The sequence below is a fragment of the Centrocercus urophasianus genome, unplaced genomic scaffold (genome assembly GCF_019232065.1).
Source record: "Centrocercus urophasianus isolate 14NV4802_14NV808 unplaced genomic scaffold, USGS_Curo_1.0 seq_10, whole genome shotgun sequence".
Taxonomy (NCBI): Eukaryota; Metazoa; Chordata; class Aves; order Galliformes; family Phasianidae; genus Centrocercus; species Centrocercus urophasianus.
In genome coordinates this window covers 33,911,143-33,933,273 of record NW_024884142.1, presented here as the reverse complement: position 1 = coordinate 33,933,273, position 22,131 = coordinate 33,911,143, and the positions used below count along the sequence as shown (strand labels likewise).

General features: G+C 34.1%; 1 protein-coding gene across 3 annotated transcripts in view; it reads left to right on the top strand.

The window, feature by feature from the left end:
• The window catches only part of ASCC3 (activating signal cointegrator 1 complex subunit 3), a 256,841-nt gene that overhangs the window by 110,692 nt on the left and 124,018 nt on the right, over positions 1 to 22,131 (top strand). For all 3 annotated transcript variants that reach the window (XM_042812582.1, XM_042812567.1, XM_042812576.1), the window contains exon 14: positions 20,255 to 20,389. In XM_042812582.1, the coding sequence (XP_042668516.1) occupies positions 20,255 to 20,389 (135 nt within the window). The remainder of the gene's footprint in view (positions 1 to 20,254; positions 20,390 to 22,131) is intronic.

Below are 22,131 nucleotides of genomic sequence, written 5' to 3'. Positions count from 1 at the left end.
GATTCACTAGATTGTGAATGTTAAGCATTTTCTTTGCTTGAAAATGTTTGTTTTGAGGTGTGGTACATACTGAGTATAGCTACCCTGTGGTAAATATGCTGCTTAAATTGATGAAGACAGCATAGCTTGCTGGCAGCGAAAAGTCAGTACAAATATTGTTCTTTGATGATAATTCAGTGTAAAAATTTAAATATGCTGAATATATATATATGCAAGCTGAATTCAGTAAAAAAAATGTAAATGTGGCATTTCAAAAAGTTATAGTAATGTTTAATGATAATTTAGAGCAATTGTATCAAGAACAGATGTATATGTCAAGAAAGAACAACATTTGAGCTATGTTAAGAACTCTTACACCTTCATGTACCAACCAATTAAATTGGAGTTTTTTGTTTGTTTGTTTGTTTTCCACATTATTGAAGGCATATTTGTCTTTACATTTATGAAACTAACACTCATATCGTGAAATGATGACAGTGTTATGCAATCTTTCATAATACAGAACTAAGCGTGTCAACTTATTCTTTAGTACAATTAATTATAATTTGTAATATTGAATCATATAGTAAAAATGAGGGATTTTTTTCTTTTAATGAGTATACTCCAACCAATTATGTGTTCAGTATAACAACTGCAGATGTTTGTTTCTTAAAAAAAGAAAATAATATAATATAATATAAAATAATATAATAGAAGAAATACTTGTTCCATAGTGAAGGACGAATACTGTGCTAGGAAGGTTTTCAGTAGTGTCTTCAAATAATTTTGCAACTAGGATGTGATATTTTGAGGTTATCACCTTTATCTGATTTACTTAGTCTTTAGAAATCTATTGTCTTGAGTCCAGTTTTATTGTAGTCTGTTACCAATCTGTCCTGTAACCTTTCCTAGCTTTTTTTTTAAGTTATCCTTTAAACTTATGCTTGTTTAAATTCTGTTTATGTGTAAAGTTTCTTTGCTTTTTAACAAAGTTGGTGGTTTCTAAATATTCTTCTAAGAAAAATCACAGAATTATAGCATTGTTTCAGTTGGAAGAGACCTTGAAAACCATCCAGTTCCAACCCCGTGCCCCCCTGCAGGGATATCTTTGACTAGATCAGCTCACTCATAGCCCAGTTCAGCCTAGTCTTGGACAACCATGGATGAGACATCCATGGTTTCCGTGGGCAGCCTGTTCCAGTGCTTCACCACACTCTGAGTAAAGAATTTCTACTTAACACCTATCCTAAATCTCCCCTCTTTTAGTTTAAAACCATGCTTCCTTGTTCTGCCACTATCTGCCTGCATAAAAAGTCTGCCTCCCTGCTGTTTGTAAGCTCCTTTTAAGCACAGAAAGACAGCAATATGGTCTCCCTGGATCCCTCTCTTCTCCAGACTGAACAAGCCCAGCTTCCTCTTCATAGGAGAGGTGTTACAGCCCACTGATTGTTTTCCTGGCCATGCTCTGGATCCAGTCCAACAGCTCTATTCTTGTTGTGGGGGCCCCAAGCCTGGGGCCTAATGAGAGCAGAGTAGAGGGGGACATTCACCTCCATTTCCCTGCTGGCCACCTCTCCTTTAATGCAGCCTAGAATACAGTTAGCTTTCTGTGCTGCAAGTCCATGCTACTGTCTCATGTCATGCTTTTTATCCACTGAGAACCCCCAGGTTCTCCATGGCAGGGCTGCTCTCAGTGTCTGCTCCCAGTCTGTCATTACGTTTGGGATTGCCCCAACCCAAGTGTAACTCTTTGCACTTGGCCTTGTTGCACTTCATTAAGTTCATGTGGGTTCACTTTTCAAGCTTAAGCAGAACGCTTTGGATGATATCCTTTCCTTCTCTTATACCAACTGCACCACTCAGCTTCGTGTCATCTGCAAATTTGCCAGCAGTGCACTCCACCCTGATATCTAGGTCACTGGTAAACATGCATAAGAGCACCAGTCCCAAGACAGACCCCTGGGGGACACTACCTGGCTCACCAGCAACTACCTAGACATAGAACTGTTTACCATAGCACTCTGTCTGCAACACTGCGAGATCATGTTGGGCTTCTAATTAATCAACACATCCAAGTCCAAGGCTGCTCTCTGTTCTCCACCCAGTCTGTATTTGTGCTCAAGACCCATGACCCATGAACAGGGCCATACACTTGGCCTTTCTGAACTTCATGAGATGCATACCATCTCCTTCAATATATAAAAAAAATTCCACAGCAGTTGTTTTTCTAAATGGAATTTAAGAAATGGTTGGAATTTTGTAACTATTGAGGCAGTAATATGTGACAGGCATAGATTTCATTATCATTGCTCTGGAGAACCACAAAGCTGAGTGTTCTATCTTTATGTATATATTCTATCTTCTTGTAAGAAAGAAGTACAGAATCAGAGAAAAATGTATTTTCTCATGTTCCATGAGTTAGTGTGAACTCTCCAATGGCCATCAAATATTGTCTCTTTTAAGATTTTTACTAGCCTTTTGAATGTCTTAAATTAAATTCAGTACTTTTTTGTTTACATCTTGTTCTGTTTTCTCATTCTGAAAGAATTCTTACATGCTGAAAAGGAATCATTTATTTGTATGTAAGTCATACTGACGTTCCTCTGTCTTATGTTATATTCTGAGGCATGTCTGAAGTGGTATGTTCGTGTGTTTTAATAAATGCGTGTGTTTTCATTTTTTAAGACTAAGGTTGGTGGGAGGTAGCTGCATGCTACACACATGTGTTCTGGCAGATGGAGAGGATCTTTTTATGTTGATTTTTCAACATTCATACTCTGCAAGACTTCATGCTCTTCCTGGCTACTGGGAAATTAAGAGTTGGTGATTCAGCCTTTAATTTTGATCCATCTGCTCAAACTAATGAGATACTTCATTTGTAGGTTTTGCTTTGAATTACCAAATGCAACTGAAGCTGTAACATTTGTCTTATAGCGCAACTCTCCTCTTGTTCAACTTGACAAAAGATGTAATGATAAATGGTTTGCCTACAGAGTTTTCTGGGGATTTTGTAATAGCAACACTTTGTGGTGACTGGAGAATATCAGAAAAGGTTTCCAGGAGCTTTTTATGGCAGTGTGCTCTTTTTGTAGGCTTCCTAACAATGTAGATCTTCATTAGGATATTTCCCTGTTAAATCCTACCTCTTAAGATTGTGTTAAGTGAGATTTGAACTCAAAAAAGAAAACTCTTCTTTTTTTTCAGTGTCTTTCTGTGCTTAGTACAATCTGGTGAATATTTATTTTAATGTCATTTCTTCAAGTTTCTATTTTCTTATATTGTCTACAGGTATGTTAGAGCCTCTTGGAGTTGCACTTTTGGAGTTGTATTTCTAGCTCTTAGTAAACCAAAGATCCTTTAAACAGAGGGGGAAAAAGTGACAGTGCACACTATATATCAGAGAATGTGACCCCATACTCAATTAGAGATAGAATGTTTCTACCAGTGTTTTTCTAGAATAACTGAGGGATACCATTCACTCAAAGACTGCCTCATCAAAAATTATCATTCCCTCTGCTGATTATAGCTTTCTTTTGTCAGACAGTCAGCAGGAGTGAATCACAGGCATTAACAGCATTAGTTCAGCTACAGGGCTGAAAAAGCTTCTTAACGTTTTACAGACCTGTGAGAAGGACACCTAATGCCAGAGAGTTCTGGGGAGTGGTTAGCACCTTTCTGAGGCAGCCTGCAGAAAACCTCACAAGGTCAGCAAAGGCAGGGACTGAATATGATATGTATCAACATCATTTTTTTATATAAAGTGAAATATTGCATTGCTATCCAGTCTCAAACAATGCATATCCTAGTGTCCTTATCTTCACAATGTATGAGGTGGAAATAACCCTTGTCATTGTATGCTTTGAGAAATAATACGATGCTTTTAGGAGTGTTGACGAATAACATAATGTTTTTAAGATTTTTTTTTCACCTCAGAAACATATGATTGCATTCTCCAAAAATATTAAATTGTTGCACTTCCCAAGGCTCAGTTTTTTAAGATACTGTCTGAGGGAAATAACTCTTCCTGACTCTGGCCATCTCTGTTGCTTTATTGGCTCACTTCTGGTGTATATTCTGCTGTTATTGACCTTTTCCTGTTTTATCCCACTGCCTTGGATACAAAGAGAGTGTTGATCATGTTTCTCTCTTTGTCCCATCACCTCTTAAACATTTTTGCTACTATTCATTTTATTAATTGATAATAACCTTTCACTTTATTTTGTAAGATGAAAAGCCTCTGAAAATGTGAAATTACTTAAGATTTATTTTTTTACACTATGAATTAGAATGAGAGTTGCTGAAATTCCTTGAAAGATTTCAGAGAAAGTGCTTCCTGAAGTAGCACTTGTAAACCCCCCATGCTTTTTCCACACTCCCCAAACTACTTATCTCTTCTTTTTCTGCAATCTTTTTTTTTTTCATAGTTGGTTCTCTTTGGTTCTACTTAAACCTTCAAAAGAAATTGTGTGTTCTCTTTGCCCTTGATGTGGTTTCAGCAGGTCTCTTGCACTTACTCTTGGCATCTTGCTTTCCTCTCTGTTTCAATTTGTTTTCTCCCTAAACTTCAGTACTCTGTTACTCCATTTTATCTTCAGCCACAGGCATCTGAGTTTTAGTGTGGGTTCCTTACCTAATGTGCTTTGCTAATTTGCCATTTTAGTTGTTCATTACAGTTTTCATCTTGGAGTACCTTTAAGGAGTTTAAGGAGTACCTTTAGCATTCTCCCATCTACTGAAATTTTTTTTTGTCAATTTTTAAGAAAATGAGTGTTTCGTTTTCCACTGCTTTTGATAATTTTCTGTGCAACTCTCAGATGATATAATATCTGTTTTAAATCTGGTTCTCAGTGAAACGGAATTTGATATTTTCAATTCATAACAAAAACTAGCTGTTCAGTGGAAGCCCTGAAATCTTTCTGTGGTTCTCATTCACCTGGCTGCCTGTGCAAGCATTGAGACTCAATGTGTCAGCACTTTCAGTAGTGAGTAGTTATCATAGGCATACAAGAAATAGTTTCAGAATTCAAGGAAGAGCTTTTCTGCTGGCCAATAATGCCCATGTTGTCATTTGCAAAGAATATGGATTTTTGCAACAGCAAATACCTATTGAAAGGCTCATCACAACTTAAATATGTGATATTACTACATATTTGTGCCATAGCATTAACTCTTGTGCAAGCAGCCAATAGGAACTGTAAAGCAGTGGAGAGATGAATTTAGAGTTAAGGTCTTATAAGCTTTACTGCTGAGACTGCAAATGTGGAGGAAAACTTTTTTGAAAAGGAGAACAGCCATAGACAGAACCATCCATTCTTGATGCACTGTGAGTGGTGATCTTCACCCTACCCATTTTTTGCTTATTTCATTTCACTGTTCTTAACAATCTTTTCAAGAAAGGTGTGGAGATTTTTTTGTTTGTCTGTTTTTTGTTGTTGTTGTTGTTTTCCCCCAATTACCTTCTTGTCAGTTCCTGCTCTTCTACTTTGAACAAGTTTAGGTTCTGCTGGCTTCTGTCTGTTATCATTTCACAGTTGCCATTTTTTACAGCATTGTGACAACTGCTTCTAATATGCATACCTATGGCATCTTTGCTATTTATCTTGTAAAATGAAGTGTGAGTGTTTTGTTAACACGCAGAATGCAGCCATGATACTTGTGAAATTCTTAATTAATGCATGGTTAGTATGCAGTTTTGTAAAGATCAAACTTGCTGTATTAATTAGAATTTACATACTTAGTTAAAATAGTTCTATACCACTATCCTGCATTTATTTCTTTAGAAAAAATATTGAGATACTATCTATGTACTTTTTAAAATCATAGAAAAAAATCGAATTTTTTTGCACAAATTATTAATACTTCATTCTTTCAAATTGATATTGTTGATATCACAGGTCAAAAACAGATTATGCTTGAATTTATATATTCAAAACTGTTTTTGTGCTATTTATTACATATGAAATATTCACTGTTTGTAATTGTTCTTTTTTTCTAATAATTCACTTTAACTTTGCAGTACTACGAAGTGTCAACTGATTTTTCTTGAAATGTTATCTTAAGCCAAAAAAGAAAGACTGAGTAATTATTCTAAATCTTTTATATTAAATTGTCAGGACTGAATTTGACAGTTATTAATTTCATCTGCAAAAATGATGGATTAAATTTCTTTATTATCAGTTTTCCAACTGTTATTTGGTTGCAGAAGCCATTTGAAGATAAAAGTTTCATAAGCTTGGTTACTGCAACTGTTGACAATGCTTTTATAGCTATGTTCTAAGATAAGATTTCATAAAACATTGCTTTTTAGAGGTCTCTCGGGAACTTCGTATCTTGAAAATTAAGCTTCTCTTAGTCTTCTTTGTGAGTTATATAGTGTATAGAGCACGCTTTGGACAATTAGTTATGTAAAGTTACTGGGTTCATTAAAATTTGTTATTTATCTAATTAGTGTCTGGACTTCCATTTAATAGCCTAAAAAAGTTCATTTAAGTCTACTTGAGTTTTGGTAGTTTTATATCTATACAGATCACTTCTAATACAGGTGCAGTTTATTTGCATATACATAGATAGTGTTTATATATGCAGACGTAGGTAAATGTGAAGTGATAAGGTAAATGGTCAAGCAAGATTACGGCTAGTCTCTTTAGATATTATTTCCATGTCAGCTGATTAAGTGAAGCCTTGGATACTTTAGAGCATTTTCTGTAGAATTTCTTGTGTAGTTTCTGCATGATCAGGGACCATTACTATGTGTGATTTCATAGAATCATACGATCACAAGATTGAAAGGACCTACAAAATGATCTAGTCTGGGTGTACTCCCATTGCTACCAGAAGCTACTAAACCATGTATCATAGCTCCTCATCCAGACACCAATTTTCTTTTTTCCTTTTTTTTTTTTTCCTTTAATTAAATAACAGATCAACTAATGTAGGGACTTTTATGTTCTGCAACTTCATGATTTATTTATGCACTCCATGATAACTGCCTTATGCAATTTTAAGGATATGATTGTTACTATAATCTTATGCCTGGATAAATAAAACTTCCTATCTTACTTTAATTAAAAATCCTCATTTGGTGTGCTAGCTATGTAGATGATACCCTTCAAAAAAATTTTATGTACCAGATGTTTCATGCTATTGTCAAATGAAATGTACGTATCATTTTTCCATTATATTTTCTGGTCAAATCTCTTTAGCTTTAAACATTTATTATCGTGTCAGCTGTCTATATGAACAGCTGAAAAATGGCTAGAATGGATGTTCTAACAAGTTATGCACGTGATGACCCTTAATTCTTCAATCTGATAGTCTTCTAAATGTTCGCATGCTGTATTTGTGTGCCTCCTGTTGATTTTTGCTATCTACATTGTAAATTGTCTCTATATTTGTACTCAGACGTTCACTATGAATTTATGAAGACCAAAAGTACAAATTTGTTTTCCTTCCAATAGTTATGATTTCACAAATTATTTGGTACATGCCTATAATCTCACAGCTACACAGTAATGTCTGTATTTGCAATGCTACTACTTAAGGTGGCAATTGCTCCTATTTAGAATTTCTATTATTCTGATATTAATGAATCATAAAAATCAAATTTGATTCCAAATGAGTAATTTCTTGTAACCTCAAATTATATTCAAAAGAAATACTATGTAGTTACTCTACAGTTGACTGTCCAGAGCAATCTTGTCTTTCGTGGATGATCTAAGCAACAAGTTACAGATGTGCAACTTGGATATTACCAGTTCTGTCCGTCCCATTACAGCCTGTGATAGAGGCAGCTAAATCATTCTTGCAGCTTAATGCTGTAAATTTTACTAGTTCTAGGTTAACAGCTCTGTTTCAAACACAGGGATGCAGACTACTAGTGGTCTAGAAGATTGTGGGTAAGTCTGGGTATTCATATTAACTCTGTATTGTTCTTCATGAGGAGTTTAACGACAAGGAAAAATGATACTGAAGAAGAAATGCCGAAGGTAGGCAGTGGTCTGAAGCTTTTGAAAATCCATGTTTACTGTAGTCCTTGAAGAAATCAGTGTGTGTTTTGTGTAACAGAATATCAACTAACAAGCATCCTAATTATCATCAAATTTTTGTAAATTATTCAAAATGTAACCAAATAACTACTCTCCACCAAGACATGGTGACTATCATAGACTTTTTCAGAGATGCCACAAAGAATCCCATAGAAATTTCATTAGTGTTTTTATTTGAAATAGAGGATGCTGTAAAAAATATGTTATTTGGAGGAGTCAGTGAGGATGGGAAGTAAAAAATCTTTATTAAGATGCTAATATGCATCAGGAAATTTCTTTAGATTTTAAACTTGTTTTCATTTTCTGGAACTGGATATTTCTTACATACATAGCTCTCTGGTGTCGATAGTTTCTTTAAAATTAGTGATGATACGATTCCAGAATATGTTACAGTCATATATACTGTCATATCCTTAATCATGAGGTATTTAAAATTTCCTTATTTAGGATACAACACCTTAAGAAGATCTAGGTGTTTAAAGTAGGGCTTACAAGGTACATCTAATTATTCTATCACAGTTGACTATTGTTCGTAAAGTGCCACATCCTTTAAATTCTTTGTAACTTTATTAAGCTTTGTATTAAAAATGTCGCTTAATACTTGAAGTTGTTTCTTCTCTGGTTTAGAAAACCTATTTTTAGGGGCAAGGGGGAAAAGCTTTTGCATAGCAATATGTTTTTAAATAACACTGACAAGCAATAAACTAGAAGACCTGACTGTTTCTTTAATTGTTTATTAGACTTATGTATGTTTTGACTCTTACAAAAGCAGAAGATATAGAAGTTGCCTTGATAATTTACTCTTAATTTGCTGAAATATAAAGTATGGGAGTAGGTATCCAGTATCTCCTTTGTTCCTTTCCTGAATAGAATTTGCATACTACTACTAGCTTCAGGGTTATTCTTACGTATTATAGACAGTGTATACTTAAGCATAGTTTTGGAAACATGAAAGGATAGGCTTTACAACTCTTATTCCAATGTGATAGTTGACAAAAATAGAATTTATTATAAGGAAGAAACATAGAAACGTATGTATTTTGTGAAGTTAGAACAGCTGATGTCAGGCCAGGACAAAAGGAAATGCTTGAAAGAAATTCTTGCATGATCTTGTTCATCTAAAAAAAGATGCAGTGAAAAAGCTGTGCACAATTTTGAATAACAATTGTCATTCAAGTCCATTGGCATCTGTAAAAATGCAATTGTTAGCTGCCTAATGACATATATTTGCATAGTAATGGACTAGCTGTTCTTGCTTAATTTTCTATGCAAGAATAGATCTTGCTATTTCTATTTCTATCCTTCAATTAAAATCCAAAATAATTTCTACTACCTGTAGGAGTCAGTAAAATATTGTTTGTTTGTCTTAGTGAATAATTTACATTCTATTTCAATTTTCACTGTGTACATTTTTGCTCTGTATTCTGTAAAGTTAACTCTTCATACTGTTTTGCAGAAATACCATGTTTTGGAACCTTTTTTTCTGTGTTAGGCATTTGTAGGCTTAGTGCATTAAGGTAATGAAAGATTTTATCTTTCACCTTCTTCTCCCTTTGACTCAGAGTGTTTTTGTTAGTGCTTTTGGTATGGGGAGTAATCAATTACTGTATAAATCTAATAAAGTTAAAATAAATTACCCTGAAACGCATGGAAATAAAATTAATTTGAACTAAGTATTAACTTCCTACAATTTAAATATACTTGACTAAAGCTACAAATTGAAGATAGCGTAGATCGTGTTACATTGTTCTGAAAGGTTTTCTGTTAGTATCAAGAAATCTATAGTATAGCACTGATTCCATAACTGAGCTTCCAGAGTAAATCAAAATATGAAGCTAGATCATAAATACAAGTGTTTGGAAATTTTAAAGTAACTCATTTTAACAGTAATTTTAAAATTCCAAATCAACCAAAAACCAATCAACACACATAAACAAAAAATATGTTACTGTTCTATATCTTTCAAGGCAGAATCATTATGTTTCATATGGTTAAATACTTTTTATCAAGAAGCATCCTTTCTTTGTTGGTGTTGCATACACAGTCTGCTTTTTCAATTTAAGGGTTCTGTGTTATTGTGCTTAATGCTTGAGGCTTACTGTAGAACTTTCTGGGTCCAAAACTCTTAACCATAGCTTTGAATGGTAGTGACATCATGCCCCTAATCCTTTCATTTCCATATTGTGGCAGAAAATACTATATGGTGTTTTGCATCACCACTTCTATGTGTTGAACAAAAAGGAAAAATTAGGCATCTGCGTCCAGAAGCTGAGGTCTCATTGAGATCACAGAGCTCACAAAATTAAGTGCTGCAATAGGTGGAGCAGGCTCTTCAACAAGGTCAGGCCAGTATAGCAGGGAGTTTGCCTGTATGTGAGAGCACAGCAAGGATACCAGGACTTAGAAACGGATGGTAGTCCAACTGAGAATTTATGAGTAGGATTAGTAGGTAGACATACATGTGCAATATTGTTGCGGGAGTTTATTACAGACCAACTGTCCAGGAAAAAGAAGTAGCTACAGCCTTATTCAAAAAAGTAGATATCATTTCATAACCACAGACTGTGATCTTTCTGGGGTCTTTACCACCCCACTATCTTCTGGAGAGTCAGTACAGCAGGGCAAAAACAATCCCAGAATTTTCTGCATTGTATTTGTGACAACTGTTAGCACGGGTAATTTAGGAGTTGAGGAGTGCTAACATTCTGATGAACCTTGTGCTGAGATGTACTGTGAAATCTTGGCAATCAGGATTCTAATGGAGACAACAAGGCAAAAAGCACAGACCTAGACTTTGAGGAAGTAGATTTTGGCCTCTTCAAGATTTGCTTGGAAGAATTTCATGAAAGATGCCTTTGAAGAGTCCATGAGAGCTGGTTGATTTTCATGGATCATATCTGCCAAGCTCAAGAATGATCCATCCACGTGTGCAGAAAATCAAGCAAAGACAATGAAAGGCCAGCATGGATGAGAAGAAAATTCTGGGGGAAAAAAAAAAAAAAGCTAAAATAATAAAAGGAACCATATAGGAAGTTAAACTGGGGACAGGAGACACAAGAGGAATACAAAGGCACTGCCTCTGCTTGCTTGGAATAAGGTTAGGAAGGCCAAATCCTGCCTGGAGGTGAATCTGTCTACAGATGGTAAAGGGCAGGAGGAAGGTTTTCTGCAAGTACCACAAAAGCAGAAGGAAGACTAGGGAAGATTAGGGCTGTCTGCTGAATGGGGCAGGAGTGTTGGTGAAAAAGGACATAGAGAAGGCTACTCAATGCCCTCTTCACTTTTGTCTTTGATGGAAAGATCTGCCTTCTGGATTGACAAGTCCCTGAAAGAAATGGGAAGTCGTGGAGCAGACTTATCTTTCACTCACCCTTTTATAAGTCTGTGCAACTTGATGGGATTCACCCACAGTACTAAATGTTATGTTGATCTTTTAAAGACCTAGGTGGTTAGTGGAGGTCCATGAGAGCTGAAAGAGAGCAAATGCCAGGGGAGATTCAGAGTGGATATTAAGAAAAAATTATTAGGAGTGGTGAAGCATTGGATCACATGCTGCCCATAGACATGGTGGAGTCACTGTCCTTGGAGGTTTTCAAGAAAAGGATAGATGTTGCCTTGAATGACGTGGTTTAGTGGTATGGTAGTGGTGAATTGACTGTTGGACTGGATGATCTTACTGATCTTTCCAACCTTTCTGATTCTATGAAATGTCATGCCTATTTTCAAAAAGGACAAAAAGAAAGATCGGGATAGCTACAGGTTAGTCTCTTGAATACCTGGAAAAGTGATAGTGAAAATAATTCTGGAAGACACTTCCAAGTATGGGGAGAACAAGCAGGTGGGAAGAAATAGTCACAATGGCTTTATGTAGGGAAAAATATAACAGAAATGAAAATTAACATGAAAGGTGTTAAAGTATTTCAGAATGTGTATGATAGTAGAATCTTTTTATATGGGTAGAATCAAAGTGTAGGAGACTATACAAAAGAAGGGCAGAGAGGAAGCAAATGAAGAAAGTTGTTCCAACATAATGTCCTTATCTTAGCTTTTAACATAGAATTCCATGAGCAGTAACAAAAAGGAGATTGAACTTTACTTTCTAGTATTCATTAGGGTAGGTATGTCTTAAATGAGAAACATTAAAACAAGTATGGCAAATAATAATAGGCAGATGTCTTTCTTGCAGGGAATTAAGAAAGTAGAATTGTTATCATTAGAAAAATGAGCAGTTCTGCATTATGATAGTAAAAAGTCTGTGTAAACTGAGTGGGTTTTAATACTCTTAAATGCCAATATATCTAAATACTTTACATTGCTACTTATCTAATTATATTATTAGGTTCCATTGAGATTATGTCAGAAATCCTAGTTGTTGTTTTAAGCAGAGCTGATCAGTGGTAGTTTGAGTGACAATTAAAACTTAACAGAGACAGCAATCACTGATAATCTATCAAGAGTTCAGAGTAGATTATATCGCAACACAGTATTCATTAGTTGATGAGACATTGGATTTATTATTGTTGTGAATTATTCTTTTCCATTATTGCATATTATGATGTGTTTTTGTTCCTTAGCAGAATTTGCTGGCTTATTTTTGAATGTACAGGGTTTTTTTAATAGTGCTCCTGCTGAACTTTTTGAGTGTTTCTGAAGCCTAGAGTGGGAATGAGATTCCGATGTATATGATTTACTTTGCCGTGATGAGTAAATGTAGTCTGCTTTCAAATTGTCAAGAATTATTTTTCTATATGAAAGAAATAGTGTACAGAATGTCTCATTTACAACCAGTTTTTAAGCAGTTTAATAGACCTTCCATTTTCTGTATTGTAAAAGATCTTAATTCTCAAAAAGGTTAAATCAGTATTTCTCTTAAATCCAAGATGTAATAAAATGAACTTAATTCAGTTTCTGTTGCATTGGTAAGTGACATAGCTTGTTCAGCTTTGTTGTTTTTCAATACTTGAAAAAACTTTTCACTTTGAAAAATATAAAAATCTACTAAAATGCAAGATTTGTGTGTTAAACTTTTTAAACTTCAGTATGGATTACCTTATTAAAAATTTCTATTTCATATACTTTATTCCATTAAGCTACTAATTCTGAATAGTGATTCTCATGAACTATTGTTGTGTCACCAAGGGGAAGGGGAAATAATACATATAAACAGTTGTGCCTTCATTTAGAACTCCATTTAGAACATTTAGAACTTCATTTAGGTAATCAAGCTATTCTGGTTTCGTGGTGAATGCTTTTGATCAAGAACTGCTAGTAAGCCATGTGTGTGGTTCTCATTAATATTTTGCTTAAAGTGTACTTTCCAATCTGTAGCTGTTAAGCACTAAAATTTTGAACTGTGTCTTGGCAGTTGAGGGGAAGTCACAACACAAGTGGTAAACTGTTTTGTTATTTCTTAGAATTAGTGTAAGCATTAGCGAATTATATTTAGTTTTCCAGGTGACGGTTCTATTTAGTGAAGTGCTAAGGATGTCATTTTAACCTAGATCAAGGTAGTCAGCACTCCCTGGGGAGAAGTGAAGAAACTTCATTAGGAATTGAGTTTTGCAGAAGCTTGGGGAAAATTTCATTCTGTTATTCAGGGAAAAAAATGGATGGATAAATTGATCTGTCGATCAGTGTCCCTAGGTGTTCATTTTCAGTAGAAGTAGTAGTCAAGAATTGGATTCAAATAAAAGAACGTTTTTTAAGGACATAGCTAGGGAAAACAAAATAATGTCTTGAAGCTAAAATAAAGTGTATATTCCTATACTTGCATTAGTATGACCAGCGCTCTAATGGCAAGGCAGTAAAGTGTCTCAAAGAGTCAGTGTGCTTCTCCTAAAAGGTGAATGCACCATTTAGGAGCTGCTGTAGGGAATGCTATTTGGAAAGTGACATTTCTCTGTAGGAAAAATTATTGTTACTGTCCAATGCAGAAGAAAGGGTTTCTGAATTTCAGGTATCTGATTATAAATTTCTTAATAGATTTTAGACACTTTTGTTATGCATACATGTAGTGCATTTTTTCTTTCTCATCTAAGAGAATATGTGGCAAGTTCTGGTAGTGTCTAGTTATGTGTTCCTGATAACAGAGACATATTAGTCCTCATTGGTGTTCAGACTAACACACTTTTCAGTGCTGCAGTAACTCACAAACGTGTTTCAGGGGAATTACAGCTTAGAACATGCAGCACTAGGGGAATGCAAGTGCTTACTGTGTTGAGTATTAAATGAAGTCTTTGGTGAGAATGGTTGATTTGTTCAATGCTTGAAGAAAATTCTGCGGAGGTAACCTGGCTGGAGACATTTGTCTTTTCCTTTCTTTTATCTTTTTGTCATTTAAAAGCTTTGGTTTTCGGAGAGCAGCAGCAAATGCTTTTAGCACTGGAGCTATACACACAGAGCTAGCTTTGAACTGCAAACTACAGATCTAATTACACAGCTTGTAGCTGTGGAAATGCTTCTCTCTATTCTAAATTACTTTTCCTAACATATTTGCATAATTTAATGCAGAGAGATTTTCCATGGAAATAGAATATTCTGACACACTTAGGACAGGCTAAATTAACCTGTTAAAGTCTTACGTTGCTGTTTCACAACAATTTTTCTTTTCCTTTTTTTTCTTTTTTTTTTTTAAGAAGAACGTGCAGCAAGGTCTCATATGTAGCTAAGGCTTGTTCTTTGTAAAAATTTGGTGATGTTACTGATATTATAAGTAAATATTATCCATAAGATTGTGCACCTCTAGTCAGCTAATAAAGCAGTCCTTTTAATCAGACTAGCTGTCTACCTCTCATTGATAATTAATTTTTATTTTGGCAAGTTGTGCAATAATATTAAATTAAAAATTTTGGCAGATGTTGATATATGATTGTAGCATATATAAAAGTCAGTTAATTCCACTGCACGTAGTTAGTTTATGAAATTCACCCTTTTTTTTTTTTTTTTTTTTTTTAAAGAAAGCCTATGCTGCACATCTGAGAATTAGATATCCTTCTGTAAGAGCTGCAGAAAGTCTCTCAGTACAGAACAGTTATATCAGCTGTATATATATATGTAGTTACTGCTTGATGCATGGCAAGTTCTTATGTGTTCCTTGAGCGAATGATTGCTGTCGTGTTAGATGTTGTCACACAATGATTCTGTGTAAAGCCATGTAGAAGATGGAATACCAAATATGCTCTGTAACTATTGAACATTCTGAAGGCTTTTATGCATGAGGTTTCTTGTAGTTCTTCATGTAGTGTAAGATATTTAGCAAGCTAAGGAAATAGTTATGTATGATGACATCTTCATTACAGAGGATCAAAATAGTATAATGGATACTATAAAAATAATATATAAAAAAGAAATGGTCTGTTATGTAGGACAACAAAAATTTAGATTCTCTCTGACCTTAATAGTATATGTGGTGTTACACAAGCAGAAGTTTCTGAAATAAATGTTTTCAGAAATGCATATTATCAGAGCTTCTAAATTTTGGGAACTAGAACATAGGAATCATTGGTCTGATGATAGTGCTCTTAGTTTCTACAGAGTTAATAGAAGCTCTGCTTTGAGTTTATCAAGTCATATACAGTAAGCTGTATGATCTCACGTCTTGAGTATCGACGTCAGTCAGGGAATGCAGTTAACCGTAGTTTCACTTGCAAAATGTGCATATGAGGAAACAATGCCATGTGCATTTTTCTTGATTTCCATAATCCTGCTTTCTTGTATTGATTATTCTTAAAGCAAATGCTGTTATGGAATTGTTAATTTTGTCTTTGGGATGGGGTTTTGATCAGTGTGCTTGATAGCACAAGGTGAATACAAGATGAATTGAGCATTGTCTGCTTCACATACACAATGTGGCAGATAATGCTTAAACATAAGGGATGTTAACTGCACATTTTATTGATTTAAGTCTGGCTTCCCAACTTAGTGCTATCCTACTGTGTATATTTTTTTTTTCTACAGTATAGATGCATTGTAGAGCCTGAATTGTAGCTGAGCCAATTCATTCAGGTCAGGGTTAACAATTGCAGGGTTATTTTCCTGTGTTAATTCTGCCTATTATTATTCCTATTCATGCACTTGAAACATCTTCCAGTCCTCTATTAGAGAAACATGCTGCTTGTTTTCCAGTTATTGTGGAAATCACAGCATGGAATAGCACTTGGAGGGAAAGTCCCATTTAATTTCAGATTCATGTAGGCAGAAGCTACAACTAAAACAACTACACTCGCCAAATGCTGTTTAAATTCTATATTGATGTATCTTTCACAGCAATACTTTGTTGTTGTTGCTTTTTAAATTAATCTTCTAACATTTCAAAGGAAGTCAAGGCACCAAACACTGAAAAATGATTCAGATTCTTCTGGGACAAACTGATTATTATCTGAATGATATACTTTGAAGTGTGTTAACTGAAAGGTCTTACTGGAGTGGTGCTATGCAATAATTGTAGAAATGTTCAGTAGCCAGGATTTAAATACACAAATATATTTAGACTTATCAGTTTGCATAATACTCTATAGTGAAGTGTCATCTATTAAATTTTACCCTCATACGGAAATTTAGATCAACTAGACTTTCTTATTTTTCTGAGTTAAAATTAGACATGAATGTTACTGCTTCATCCACCAAGTGTACTGTTAACAGGTTTTCATCCTGAGAAAAGAACTGGATTATATCTGATATGAAGGTGAGAAAGAGTTAAGGGCAGGGAAGAAGCCTGAAAAGTAAAATAAAAGTAAAAATTCTAAGCCTTTGGAATAGTAGCTCCTTATCTTTTTGCTTTTGTTTGTTATGGGCTAAGCAGGACCACATGATAGTGACAGTTAATAAAGGTTCTGCCTGATTATAATTAGAACTAAGAGAAATGTTCTTTGCTTTTAGAATTCCAAGAATGGGCTTTGTTCAATTATTGCAGTTACTGCTTATTTACATAATTGCGAAGATTCTTCAGTGAAGGGCCTATTTTCTCCTCTCGTCTTTCCTGGGGCTAGTATTCTGTTCTCTACTTTGTGTTACTGTGGTGACTTAGTTTTACCACATCTCATTTGTCAGTAGTGCCTTTGCGGTTTCTTTTCTAGAAATAGTTCTACCAACTGAAGTGTTACACCTACAATGCTTTCTATACTGTAATTTGTTTAGTTTGAATGTCCCGGTATTTCTCTGTGTCTTGTTTAAACAGTTCCTAAAAAATTGTAGCCTGGTTAATTAAGAAGTTTGTTGGATATAAGTACAAGAGTGTGCAGATCTGCTTGTTATTTTTGATTGGCTTTATGAGTTCCTTTCCAACTTTAAAAGCACTCCTCTTTGCAGCTTTTCTTTGAGCCTTGTTCTAGGAAGAGAAGATCCACAAGCCTCAAAAATTTAGTCACACCACACTTAATTTGATCTTGATTATGGATTCTAGAAAGGTCTGGAGGACAAATAAGATGTTTATCAATATTAGTGTTATATAAACACCATTCTCAAATTTTACATTTTATATTTAAGCTATTCAAAATTAATGCAAGACTGAAATAAAATAAGATCTAAAATTTTAAAATACACTGTAAAACCAATTGACAAACCTATTTTGTGGTTGAATCTTAAAACCTCTTGTTACATATATCTCTTGTTGGTTGTGTGGGGTTTTTTTGTTTTGTTTTTAAGAAGACAGTGTGTCAAATATTGCTGTACCTCCTAATTCATAAGCCTGGATAAAAAGGCCATTCCTATTTAATATCCAATACTGTATTTACTCATTTTCTTTACTTTCAGAAATTACCTGTTTTCAGAAGATGAATGTTTAATATCTTAAACAAAGAATCAAATCTTAGTGTGTCTTCATCTTTAAAAGAAACAAGTCAGTGAAGTATAAAATCAACTGGATTTAAAATTAAAGGTTATGAAGTGAGAATTGACTGAAGATGACTTGATGGACCTTCTAATGGAAGGAATTTACTTTTATTTTTTAGGCTTTCTATAAAAATAATTTTCAGAAGGATAAATAGGCAATCCTTAAATAATTGATAAAAATATGAAGATATGCATATGCTCTGTTATGCTGTAGCTTCTTTTTGAAGAAATTTTAAAAAGATTTCGCTAACAAGTATTTTAATTTAAACAAAATGATTATGCTTACCATGACATGTATCTGAGAATATTTTTACTCAGATGAAAGCTAATAATTAAAGAAATCACAATGTTACAGAAATGATCATGGAAAAATGTATCAAATAAGCTAAAGCAAGTCACATGTAATTCTTCCAGGTATCAGACATACAGCGTTTTTTTTCTTCTTTCTCCTCCTTGTGTTGTTACCTGTTTTCATTTTGATTATTTTTAATGATAAATTTATGGTTTCTATAAATTTACAGCTACTTTGTACACTTTGATATAAAATACACAAATTCTATGTTTCTAATTAAATTATAAATGTCTAAACTCAGAACAGAAGTAATAACTTGTTTAATTATGCTCTTAAATATAGCTAACTCATTCGTTGATAATGTTTTATTTAAAAATATTTCAGTAACATGCCACAGGTTGATGCAAGGATGTTGCTGCCAAGAGAACCAAATTAAAAGCACAGGGCTGTCTGGAATTTGACATACCTGTCATAAAATGCAACTGAAACTGACTTAAAATAGATCTGTAGTTATATGCTTACACTGATTCAGCTTACTTATTAGCCAGTCATTCTAACTTTGCCAAGTGGGAGTTTTAAGAACACAATAATTGTCATATGAGATCAAACCAAAGAGCTGTCTGACCAAGTATGTGTTGTCAATTTATGCAAACAGCAAGCAACACGAAATTCTCAGGGGGAAGATACTGAGTGTTTTCTATAGCTTACCTTTCCCAGCAGTGTGTAGCTATCAGATATTCCAAGCTGTTATTTGCACTGTAATTAACTGACATTTAATCGCTAGTGATAGATATTCTCCATCACTGACTAGCACAAAAAAATTACATTCCAATAAGGCATAATTGAACAAGTAGAAGAAGAAGCAGTCTTCATTCACTTTGGCTAAACCAGTCACTTATATCTTTTTGTTGATTCTTCATGGTAGCTGACAGGAATTCAGGCATTATGCAGACACACATACTTCTAGGAAAGTACACGTTGGTCTTACAGCCAGTTTTCCTTTTGAAGTCTACTACTGGGTTTGAAATAACTCACTCTTTCTTCCTATGATTTATTCCATATTCTCTTACCTTAATGGATCCTGTTCATGCTTAATGAATTTTCTGTCCATTCCTATTAATTAAATAAGCATTAATTCCACTGTATGTATAAATGACAGTTTGTTGAATCATATCTTGTCTGTGCTTGACTGAATGAATGATCCCTGGTTTCCTGTAGAAGAAATCTTTCTCCCCATTAGAATCATTGTTCATCTTAAATATGTCTTGCACTGAATCTTAATTTATAACAGTTTAAACTGGTTCAGATACATTTCTAAAGATATAGTTATTAACATTTCATTGTAACCACCTTATGTGGTGGTAAAAATAAAAAGTGACTGTGAGGTTGTGTGAATGATGCATTCAAAATCTACTGTAGACAGGACTTCAAATCAATTCAAAGATGCTTTCTATTTTATTGATAATTCTCCTTCTATCAATTTTTATCATTTTATTATCTTTTTGCTCAATCCTTAGTTGATATTTTCAGAGAAACATTCAGTGTCTTTAAGGTATCTTTATGAGTGATAGTATGGGGTTTACACCCAACAAATTTCAAATGTGTATGTGCATGCATGTTTTGCATTTGTTCTTACTTTATCTTCTCTTTGATTGTCAAGCGTTTTGGGACTCTAATATCCCCCAAAGATTCTTTACGGTCAGTTTTTGTTTCAACTGTCTTGCGTAGTCAAATCATACCATTAAATAATTTATCACTTCTGTATTTGCTTTCCAGATCATTTAGAATGTGTCAAATAGCGCTTTTGTTTTTCCTCAATGGCACTCTCTTCACTATTTGAAAAAGAACTGTTTCCAGTGATTGTTACCTATCTTTTAAAGACTAACGAATTAGAAATGAGAACCTTTTCAGAAGCTCTTGAAAAACATTACATGTAATACAGAGAGGATCATCCTTTAATTTCTCTAAAGCTACGTTATTTTTCATCATTATGCCATGCAATTTACCCACTTGATTTGTTCTTACAGTAGAGAATATTTTATTATTAAGGTCTTTTGATTATTTCAGATTTCAGTCATTTCTCATCAGCTCTACTTCTTTCTCTCTTAAGGTAATGGTGTTTGTTCATGCTAGAAATGCCACAGTCAGAACTGCTATGGCTCTTCGAGAAAAAGCAAAAAACAATGGTCATATTTGTCACTTCTTGTCACCTCAAGGATCAGCTTATGGACAAGCTGAAAAACAGGTAAGTGAATCGTTTATGTGGTAATTTTTGCAATCCTAATTTTGCTTTTGTGATGCCATCCAGTAGATGTGTCTATGAGCTTCTTAGAAAACATGTTTTGCTCAGGAAGGAGCAGTGTAATTTCTGAATTGAATAGATGTGGAAAGTAAAGAATAATGCCAAAGATGAATGCAGATAAACCAATACTGTTACTTATAGTTGGCTGTAATTTCACAGGCATTGTTTGATTTCTCAAGTCCATTGTATATTGAGGAGGGAGGCTTTTTATCAGAAAGAATTGGGAAAACTAGAGGAGAATTATTTTCATGCTCATGGATCGCAGTAATCTTTATGCAGTCTCCAACTCAGGAAGTCCCTAAGCCACTGATTTTTACTGTCTTGGGAGAGTATGCATCTCCTTCATTTTGCACTCTTTCCATAAACATTTGCTACTCTTCACTCTTTGTGACAGAAAACTGTCCTAAAGTATTAACCTGACTTCATCAGTAAATGTATTACCTTTCCAAAACTATCTGACTTTCTCATACATCATCTAGTGATGGGCAATCAAAAAGTAGTTGTTCTATGAGTGGAAAGAGGGAAAGGCATTTGACTCATACAGAGGATTAGCCCCCTTAATCTGGTTCTGTATGAGAAATTTGAAACTGTATATTTTTATGCATTTTTTCACGAATTGTGTATGTGACCTTTCAATTTTTTTTCTAATGTAGTAACTTCATTTCCAACAATTTCTTTTCATCTACTCAAGCAATATGCCAGTATTTCTGCTGAGAAAAGGATTCCAAAACAATTCTTAATTTTTTGTTATATATGCCTTTTACATTTGGGGATATGTTGTTTGAGTAATGATCAGTGTCTTGTTAATATTCCCTGAAGGGTAATGATGTTTTTCCTCTCTCCCAACTAATTAATGAAACATAAAAGAAATACCTTTTCATTATATAAAGCTTAATCTATACATAAGATACCTTCTCTCGTGGTAAATATGGTGATAAAATTTTAAATACTTTTGGCATCTCTGAATTAGGAATTGGATAGATGGGGAGGAGGGGAGTTAGAATCTTCATCTATTTGAGATGTAATATACATTACCTTATTTTATGGCTCTGAAGAGAATGGAGGAGATATTCACTCAGATCTATTAATTTTAATGGAGCAGAGACATTACAGTTAGTAAACTCAAATTTCTGTGATGTAGAGAAAATTATAAATTAGAGATTTTTAAAAATCATGATGATTCTGTTCTTTTTCAAGATACTTCTGATAACAGTAATAAATTTTTTATAGAAATGTACCAAATAATAAGTTGTCCTTATCTTTCATCAATAAGATTTTAAAATTTTCCTCTTTTTCTAGTGGCTGCTAGTAACTGCTGCATTTTAAAAATATAATCAAAACTGAAGTTGAAAATCTGGTATTTCTACTGTAACTCTGAAAATTAATGTTGAATCTTTTTTCATTAGACTTTTTAGAACAAAATCTGAAACTCCTGGCTTATAAAAATAATATTATATTTTCAATGCTAAAAAAGGAAAAACGATAAATTATAAATTCAGTAATTGAAAATACCACTATTTGTTTAGGCACTCAAAATTACTACTCATGAAGTTAGGAAAAATGATGCTCTGATTTCAGTGGTGCATCCTATGTGAGTTTCTGTCATCAAGTTCAAGGGCTGCTCTGAAAGTAATGCCTCCTGTTTTGTTATGTTGTCCCACAACATCAGAGGCAGATGTTGGTTG